At 36.6% G+C, this 10145-nt stretch overlaps 1 protein-coding gene across 4 annotated transcripts in view; it reads left to right on the forward strand.

The window, feature by feature from the left end:
• Positions 1–7925, forward strand: part of fgf13a (fibroblast growth factor 13a) — a 105700-nt gene extending 97775 nt beyond the window's left edge. For all 4 annotated transcript variants that reach the window (XM_046850230.1, XM_046850232.1, XM_046850233.1 and 1 more), the window contains 2 exons: positions 3518–3716; positions 6110–7925. In XM_046850230.1, coding sequence (XP_046706186.1) covers positions 3518–3716; positions 6110–6246 — 336 coding nt within the window. In that variant the 3' untranslated portion in view covers positions 6247–7925. The remainder of the gene's footprint in view (positions 1–3517; positions 3717–6109) is intronic.
• Positions 7926–10145: the final 2220 nt, after the last annotated feature.

Raw genomic sequence — 10145 nt, forward strand, 5'->3', positions numbered from 1 at the left:
TTCTCTCAGTGTATTGAGCATCATGGGGGCATTAACCTACAGCATATACAGCATAATTCCTGAGCCAACATAGTATTATATCTCCAACTCTGTAGTTTTCACTTTGATCTATCCAGTGTGCATAAGAGAGATGCAAATAAGTTTTTTTTAAGCATCAGAAAAAGACGTAAGCTTCTGGAATCCTGCCTTCCTGAAGCACAACAAAAGATCACAACTCTTCCCAGGCATCTATCCAAGTAAATGAATCCAAGACCCCAGGCCTAAATGATCAAAGACCCGACTGAGTACTAAACACAGAATTTCTTCTATAGTACATTCAAAAGACTTGTTAAACTGGATTACCTTAGTCTAGCCCCTCTGTTTGTTCACAGCTCATATGTCTGCACCATCTGCTTAGACTAATACTGTACGCTGCATGTCTGTAAATCAAGAGATTCCAGAAAGTTCAGCTGTTTAATACATTTATTATCCCTTCAACAGATTAAGGCAGAGGGGTTTCATTTTGTAGAGAATTCAAAGGTGAAAACCTGCTCAAATATCTGAGTCAGTAGTGCACAAGTGGAATCACTCTGATATAGATCATTCATATTATAAATCTAAAAATCTAAATATTTTTATACCAGTTTGCTAAATTACATCCTGTCATCCTAATTTTCCTGTGAATTTACATCCCATCAATTGTCGACATTTGAACGCAATGTTTTTTAAATAAAATGTATTTGTTAAAAAGTAGAAAGATGACAAGTCAAAATGAGGCATAAAAAAAGTCAAAGCATTTTATGCTTTGACTGTGACAGACACTTGGTGCATCCGGTGAAAAGAACCAACCACCCATCCTCCAGCAGCATTGGCACGGACAAGCCATCACTTATTGGAAGCAATAGCAGAGCAATTAGAACCAAGACCACAAAACACATCAACAGCTTATTCTCCAATGTCATTAATCAATCAGCCTCAATGCCCTCCAATTACAGGGACACTTAAATTGAGTGGTACTATACAGTGCTTTTTTCCAGCCATTCATTATGTATGCACTCTGATCCTTAAGCACATTCTCTAAAGTAAATTCACACTCTAGCTATCTATGTATTTATATACTGTATTTATTCAGTCTATGTTGCTATTTATTTATAGTCTCTATGTTTGAATCTATTGGATTTATGTTTGGTGATTTTGCTGATAACTTCAAATCACACAACGTCTTTGTATCTGTCTCTCACACATGTATTACAGTGCCTTATAGATACACACTTTTAAATTGTATCCTCAAAATTCCTAATATCAATACGAACATTTCAAGATGTGAAAATAATTGCAAGGTTGCATATCCTGTCAAGTCAAGTTAGGTTTATTTCCATAACGCTTTTCACATTTGGACATTGTCTCAAAGTAGCTTTACAGAATTAAAGAATGAAGGTAAATGATGTGCATTTATCCCTGATAAGCAGCCATGGTGACTGTGGCAAGCTAAAACTTCCTTAGATATTATGAGGAAGAAACCTTGAGAGGAACCAGACTCAAAAGGGGAACCCATCCTCATTTGGGTGAGATCAAGAGTGTGATTATAAATCATTAAACAATACAAAACACTGGGGAGTGAGAACTAACATGAGCACTGGAATGTAAGATTGTGAGTAATGTCCTTTCTTCAGTCTTATACAGTCATTTGACGTTATGGAACCAGGAGCAACTGAGCAACTCATAAAATAATAACATTGAGATCATCATACATCCAACACCAGCTTTTCCATGCCAGAGCCTTTAAACACTCAAAGAGGTCCAATGTCCAAACTCCACATGAAGTGAAATTCAAATGGTGCTAGTACGTCTCTAGATGGTCGGGGTTGTTTGCAGGGTCGGCATCAACTTCTTTAAAGGTCCACAATCTTCATGAGGTGGGACGTGACTGGAGCTGTCGAAACCTCAGGATGCCTTGGGATGGGTAGAGAAAGAGAAGCAGTGGAGAAAAATTAGCGTAGCTGCTGTTCATAATATTAACAAGCACATGTTGATAATGTGCATGTGATCAGATGTACTGGAGCACAAGGTTATGATATGTGATATGTGTAGGACTCGCTAAAAAGATAAGTTTTTAATCTGCTCTTAAACTGGGAGAGTGTGTCTGAGCCCCGAACACAGTCAGGAAGACTATTCCAAAGTTAAGGAGCTAAATATGACAATGCTCTACCACCTTTAGTGGACTTTGCTATTTTAAAAACTACTAGAAGTCAAAGTTTTGAAATTTTAAAGAGCATGATGGATTGTAGCATGTTAGAAGACTGGATAGATACATGGGAGTCAAACCATTTAGGGCTTTGAGGTAAGTAGCAAGTTTGTAGTCGATTAGAAACTTAACAGGTAGCCATTTTAAGGATGATAAGATTGGGGTTATATGGTCATATTTTCTTGACCTTGTGAGAACTCTGGCTGCTGCATTCTGAACTAAATGTAGCTTGTTTATTAATAAAGCAGGACAACCACCTAGTAATGCATTACAATAGTCCAGTCTGGAGTCATGAATGCATGGACGAGCTTCTCTGCATCTGATATAGACAATATGTTTCTTAGCTTAGCAATATTTCAGGTTGAAGAAGGCTGTTCTTGTAATATAGGTGACATGATTTTCAAAAGACATGTTTCTGTCTAAAATAACACCCAGGTATTTTGCTGTTGAACTAGTATTTACAGTACATTCTTCCAAATGCAGGATGAAATGCTGGAGTTTTTTTCTACTGGTTTTTGGGGCAATGAGCAAAATCTCTGAGCAGAATTTAATAATAGAAAGTTATGCGCCATCCAGTCTTTTAATTCTTTAACACCCTCAGTTAACAAATTAAGATGTTCCGTCTAGTTTCGATGAGATATATAGCTGGGTATCATCATGCATCCAACTAAAATGTGTTTACAGAATATTGCATAAGTTTGGTTTGTATTTAATGAGTCGGATGTATGCAGGATAGCTAAAGAGAAAAGAGAGAATTTTTAATTAAATGCAGAGAACATTTTTTCTATATCACCATTCTTTCTATCAAAGCTTTGCCTTAATGGTCATACAGACTCAAAAAGGCTACGTTGTTTTAAAAGAATTGCTTCCATTGTTCCGAATTTAGAGGGAATTTTTTTTTTTTTCAGAAATACATTAAGAAATAAAGATTTAGCGTGTATATGCTCTGCAAGTTCTACAAGATAAAACACTACAGATTTTTTTTCTGTAAAAGTGGAAATGCAATAAGCAAGAAGAATGGTGAAGAAAGGAAACCAAAGGTAAATGGGGTCTTGGGATGGAACAAATAGAGTGAAATCTTTGCACATAAATATATATTCACCAACATGATTGTGTGTGTCTACATACATATTTTGTGCCTCTGTATTGCTGTATCATGCCTCCTCTTAACAAGAAACCCACACTTTCACCTGCTAACCTAAAAAAAAAGTGAATGCAACCTCCTGTTGAAGCCAGTTGAAGGTCCTCATGCCTACGCTTTTCTCTCCTCTTCTGCTCTCTCCTTTTCTGCAGGAACATTTCACACCTGAGTGTAAATTTAAAGAATCGGTGTTCGAGAACTACTACGTGACATATTCCTCCATGATATACAGACAGCAGCAGTCAGGCAGAGGCTGGTACCTGGGCCTGAACAAAGAAGGCGAAATCATGAAGGGCAACCATGTAAAGAAGAACAAACCTGCCGCACATTTCCTTCCCAAACCTTTGAAAGGTCAGCTGCTCATTTATATTACCCTTCCCAGCGTTTGCTGTCAGGTTGATACCTGTCTTTTTTTAAATTATTAATTATTAAATATTTATTGATATTGATATTGATATTAATATATATTCATGTTATAAGCATATTAGAAAAATGTTGGAAACAGAGATGTTTACTTCAACTGCAGTGTAACACTGTAACTTCTAAGATTTCACACCCAGGTGGATCTCAAAGCTTGTTTGAGTGATCACCAGATAAAAATGCAACTGCCCTGGGGCCATTAGAGCAATGGTGTACATTGTACTCTGCGTCATTCCTGTACTTTAATAAATTAGCAAATTCCCTGCATAATTATGACTCCAGTACAAGTAGCAACACTCCTTTTACTGGTGGACTCAAGTAAATGTAAAGAACTTTTGCTTTTGAATGTACTTAAGTATCATAAGTAAAAGTAATCAAAGAGAACTATATTTTAATAATTGTTGTCATTTAATGTTCTATGCTCCTGCACTTCATAAATTTGAAGTATAGAGTTTTCTATTAGTACAGAGACACACAAGTGAGAGTGCCCTACTCAGTGGAGTTAAGGTTGTGGACTCCTAAAAGGTTATCATTTAACACAATCTATGTAATCACTTCAAAGCATTTCAACACCATATTTCTGAAATATAGTGAAGTTAAAAGTAAGATATTACACATTTAAATTAAATAAAAATACACTGATGAAGTACAGCCAGATTGAAAATGTACCAAAGTATGTGTAACCACACATATTACAGGACAATCTACCCAACCAACCATTAGCTAGCTATAATATAAGCTCCAATTAAAAGGGGGGAAAAAACCCAAACTATGACAGATGAGGCTGCTAGAAGTCTTAAATCCCTCAGTACTACCCAAAATACCAAGTGTGAAATACAGAAATACAAAATCAGGAGTTCTATATAGTACATATAAATTGATTTACTATAATATTATATAACGTTAGACTGTCTCACTCCTGTTTGTTTACATGCCCACTTTTTATGTCTTTATTGGCTGCTGCTCTTCCATCACAATGTAGTTAGTCTGCATTTGTGTCTGAAACTGGACTATTAATGTACCTGAGCTGGCATGACATCTGCATACAGATTTTGTCCCGATCTGACACAGCATAGACTCATGATTTCAGGAATTATTTCACAATTGTCAGGAGCATTATATTATACTGTTTATATATATTCTCCCCTGGTTTAAGAATCATTTAAAGCTAAAATCTAATGCACTGTAGTTGAAAGATTCCTGATTTTAAAAAAAATAAAAATGCACAGAGCTAATACTGATTTTTCTCTACGCTGGTGTTTCAAAGGACTAATTAAAGAGCTGTCATGGTGCTGCAGCAGGAACTAAATTATGAATTCTCTCTATGAGTAGGATGAACCTTTACAAAGAGTCAATGATAGTGGAATTCGAAAATTTTCTTGGATGCCTCCTTCCTTTTCAGAAAATGCAATGATCTCTCTGCTGACACTCCAATATGGTTATATATAAATGCGCAAGCAAATTGCCTGTTATGAAAAAACCTTCAGAAAAGTGCTTTTAAGAAATGCCATCGACACCTCAGCCGTTAATTAGCATGCTTTTTCCTTTTGCTAACGCTCGGAATCATACCAATAGTAGGATATATAGCTTAATCCTAATGACAAATTGGTGGTCAGACAGCATTACTGAGTGCTCTGATAATGATGGGCCTCCAGTCTCACTGTCTCCTCTGCATCCCCTGGAGAACAGTTCCATGCACGGTTGCCCTGTAGCCCTGCTAGTACATGAAGTATTGATTCTAGCAGCTTTCCACTGAAGTGCTGTATTGATTGCATGTAGTAGGGAAAGCAGCTTTTACTGTGGTTAAAGGAAGTCTCCTTTTAGTGGTGCAGCTGTAGAAGTCCAGTCCATAGCTATTGTAGTTTAGAGCTGTGCTTTAAAGTGGTCTCCAGTCTTATCCTCAGAAGGCCACTGTGCCTGCAGTTTATCATTACAACGAAGCAGGATCCACACCTGGTATTCGACCGAAGGCATAGATGAACTGAAGATAGATAACAGGTTGAAAACCTATAGCAACATGGCAACTTTAGGGGTCCATATATATATAAAACTGTGCTTCCAGAACCTTCGGCAGCATAGGGTGACTGCAAAACTGTGGAATAAAGTTTGCAAAAATTGTTTTGGTTAGTGTGTAGACAGGGTTAAAAATACACTTTTTCTTGGCAGAGAGTTTCTGATGAATGCATCATCTGACAGTTGTACTGTAGCCATATGTTTTTCACTCAGTGTTTGTCACACTACTCTAAAAAGTGATTTTAGTTATTCTATTATTTGTGGGATTCATTTAGAAAGAATAATCTCTTCCCATTTTGCTCTCTCTACAGTGACCATGTATCGGGAGCCCTCTCTGCATGACCTGACTGAGTTCTCACGTTCGGGCAGTGGCACGCCCACTAAGAGTCGGAGTGCATCAGCCGTCCTTAACGGAGGCAAGGCTGTGAGTCAGAACGAGTCTACGTAGCCCCACTGCTTTGGCCCACTTACCCTACGCCTTCACCAAAACCTCCGGATGCTCGTGACTTCACGCAGACTTCTCTCCAAACGAAAAATAAATGTAACAAAAAAAAAAAAAAAAAAACTTTGGTGGTTCAGAACAAAGACAGCTGATATAGCAAACATCACAACTTCTTTTGAGCTAGGGTGAAGTTTGATTGGTTTGTTTTGAAGTTAGACTGCTGTAGTTTTTGAACTTTTACTTTTTTCACCATACCAACAGCATCTTGCGTACGAGCACACCTTAAAAATTGTAGCCTTTGATATTACAGGGCATTAGCCCCACTCAGGTTGGTTCTAGCACCAAACTGAGGCAGGTTTTGTTTTGGTTTTGTTTATGAGAATCGTAAGATGATTTCATCAAGGGCCTGATAAATCAAGTGATGTCCTTTGTAAAAAAAAAAAAAAAGGTCCAGGCAGGGAGTGAGGGCTGTGACTACTTTTGTGCAGCAGTGGAGAAAACCTCACTGTCCATTGTGTGTTTCAGTGTGGGAAGTTGTAATGCAGAATCGCAAGCATTAGCTGGGCTGTATATGAATACATTGCATCAGAAGACTGGCCCTCTCAACTATGGAATTCTAAAAGCCTATATTCTGATTGCTTCATCAAAAAAGGTAGAGTGCAGCCTGTCAGATTCAGCATATGTGACTTAATGCTGTTTACCAATAGTTTGAATTAGTTGTTAGCATTCATTTCTTTTCTGTCCTTTGTCTTTAGCTCACCACTTAAAAAAAATATCAATGTTCTTCATGGTTTTATCAGTAAATAGAGATTCCAGCACACCAAAGACAGAAGTGTAAGAAAGTCCCTTTAAGAAGTCTAAACATGACAGGAAAAGACTGACTTGTGGTTTTTGTTCCTTTTTTATCTGAGAAAAGGTGTTTATGGTGGGCCGCTTGCATTGTAGCGGTGTGGGCACAGTATTCTTGAAAAGTGCTTTTGTTGACATGCATTTGCCTTCATGTTTCTTTGGGTTACATTGTCTTCGTCTACGACCCCTCCATAGTGTCTACCTTGCTTGCTCATATCTATTCACTTTTTTGTCTGAACATGGTCAAGAGTAAAGACTGTCAGTACATGTTATCCCATTTCAAACCCCTGACTACATTTTGTGTATGAGTAGCTTATTGTGGTGATGGTTTTCTATATAAAGAAAGAAATTCTGTGGAATTTTAGGTGGCTTCACATTTTATATGTCTTATTTGTAAAAGTGAAAAAAAAAAATCTTGAAAAATAAGAAAAAGAAAAAAAGTCATCTCTCTCTTGTACAGGGCATGTACAAACCCAAGTTGTGTACGAATGAAGACCCCTTTTTTGTGGGATACTGTATGTATTCTTTCCCTCTGAAACAATTTAATCGAAATCGCTTTGGGGGATTCTCTTGGCTGTTTGTTTCTGGGCTTTTCTGTATTTTTTTTAGGTGAACATATCTGTTGCATGGGACACATTGGGAATTGGAGGACTAGAGCTGCATGATATAGGCTATGTGTATTAAACTCACATACATGTTCTAAACTACCAGGGATAAACCAGAAATACCATATGTTCCTATGGGTTCTATGCCTGTTTACCTTCCAGTTGTTTCTTATTTGTTGTATACGCAAAATGCACTGAATAAAATGTTTATATTAAGCTATACTTTTAAAATATGTCTATTTGCTTTATTCCAAACACATATGACATGCAATGCTCAGCAGTTATTCGTCTACTTAAAAATATGTTTAATGTACTTTATTTAATTTTACTTTTATGTCTAAAAATTTAATACAAATACATTAGCATTGCCTAATTATCTGCAGACATGCACATAATATATGATCAGCAGCTGCATGTGGCCATATATGTTGGTAGGAAAGAATATCATTCATAACAACATAGACATAGTTAAGCAATTACTTGATTTACTTGTTTTTGGTTTTTTTTTTTATTTTAGAGAAAACTCATAATAGGCAGTTAAGCGTTGATAAGATACTCCTACAACCACCATGTATTTTTTACTAAGACTATCCTGGCAACCTTGTCATGAAAAGTCCTGTCTTCTGCATGGCCAAAGTGCATCGAGCAGTGTAATTCCTGTCTCATGGCCCCCTATTCACACTTGTTGTAGTTCTAATTTCTGACCAATAAGTGCAGAAAAACATTTGAAAAAACCATGTCACTATCAAGGCATGTGAGGCATCTAATAATAAAAAAGTTAAATGCATTTTTTATCTGTCTAAAAAAAATATTTATCTTTAGACACCCAAATGAAATTATTGCCATTTCAAGGTGAATTTGAAACAAATTCTGGGTCATAAATGAGAATGTGCCTGGTGCCTGCCACCATGGATGTCACCACTGATAAGAATCCCTGCTTTCCCAACCCCAATTCCAAAAAAGTTACACTGTGTAAAATGTAAAAATAAAAAAATAAAAAACAGATTACAATGATTTTCAAATCTCATAAACCTGTGTTTTATAACGGAAGAACATAGAAAACAACAACAAATGTTTACACTAAGGAAATGTACCTTTTTAAGGAAAAATTTGGTCATTTTAAAATTAATGGCTGCAACATGTCTCAAAAAATTTGGGAGAGTTTACTAAAAAAGAAACAGCTGACTTATCATTTTGCACCTAATTAGGTTAAGTGGCAACAGGACAATAAAATCTTTTGTTATAAAACGAGAATCTCAAATTATGATATCACAAATAAGTTGAATATCTTGTCATTTACAGCACATAATATTACCAAAAAATTCAGATAATGGTTCTGAGAGATTCAAAGTTTCAAAATCAGATGCCTATGATCTTAAGCCACATTCCTTTAAAAACAGGTACAGCACGAGGTTGTATTCAAAAGTTTCAAGACAAGTTCTGTTTATATGAAAGTACTTTATTTATATACATTTACACACACACCTTCAAAATAATCTCTTTGCACAACAGTGCAGTGCTCCCAGGAATGCTCCCAATGGAAGACTCTTTTGGAAAGGGATCAAAAATAGTGACCTTTAAGCAGGATGGTCACCTTCGGGGAGAGGGCTAAGTCCACAGAAGCCAAATCTGCTCAAGATGCAGAAGTTGCTGAATGGTTTCGATATTTTCGGAGGTTGAGCTTGTTGAAGGTCTTCCTGATCCATCGTTGCCTTCCAGTAATGTTTTTCTTTTCTTGAAGCGCTCGTGCCACACAAAACACTTCGAACCACTCATTGCAGCATCGCTGTATGTCAAACATTTCATGTCAAACATCTCTGTGCAGATTCTTTGGTGGCAGTTTCACACAGAAGTTCACGTTTGCTCTTTGTTCTAACTTGCTGTCCACGATAAAATCGCAAACGTTGTAATGCATGAGCTCAGAATCTCAACAGTTAGCACCATTAATGTTAACTTTATGATACCACCTCTTATGATTCTGTAATAGAAAGCACTATTGGACTCAGAAATCATTTTAGCATTATTATCACATTTTAGCAACCAATTTAGTATATCTTATCAAGGGAAACTCCTATAGAAATGAAAATTGGATACGTTTTAGAGTAGTCAGTGTGCAGCTTGTATAGCAGTATAGATTTACTGTCCTCTAAAAATAACTCAACATACAGCCATTATTGTCAAAAAAAACCTGCTGACAAAAGTAAGTACACCCTAAGAGATAACAGTGTAACATAATATATATAATATAATAATATTGTGTAACCATGCAAAGCCACATGTCCTATTCCTCATGTTCTTGTTTTTTTTCTGCTTGACAGGACCATACAAAATTGTGTATCTTGTATTAGAGCAATTAAAATTTGGTGCTTTAACTGCAATTCTCTCATACTGACCACTAGATGTTCAACATGGCACCTCATGGCAAAGAACTCTCTGAGGATATGAGAATAA

The sequence above is a fragment of the Silurus meridionalis genome, chromosome 5, assembly GCF_014805685.1.
Source record: "Silurus meridionalis isolate SWU-2019-XX chromosome 5, ASM1480568v1, whole genome shotgun sequence".
NCBI classification, from domain to species: Eukaryota; Metazoa; Chordata; class Actinopteri; order Siluriformes; family Siluridae; genus Silurus; species Silurus meridionalis.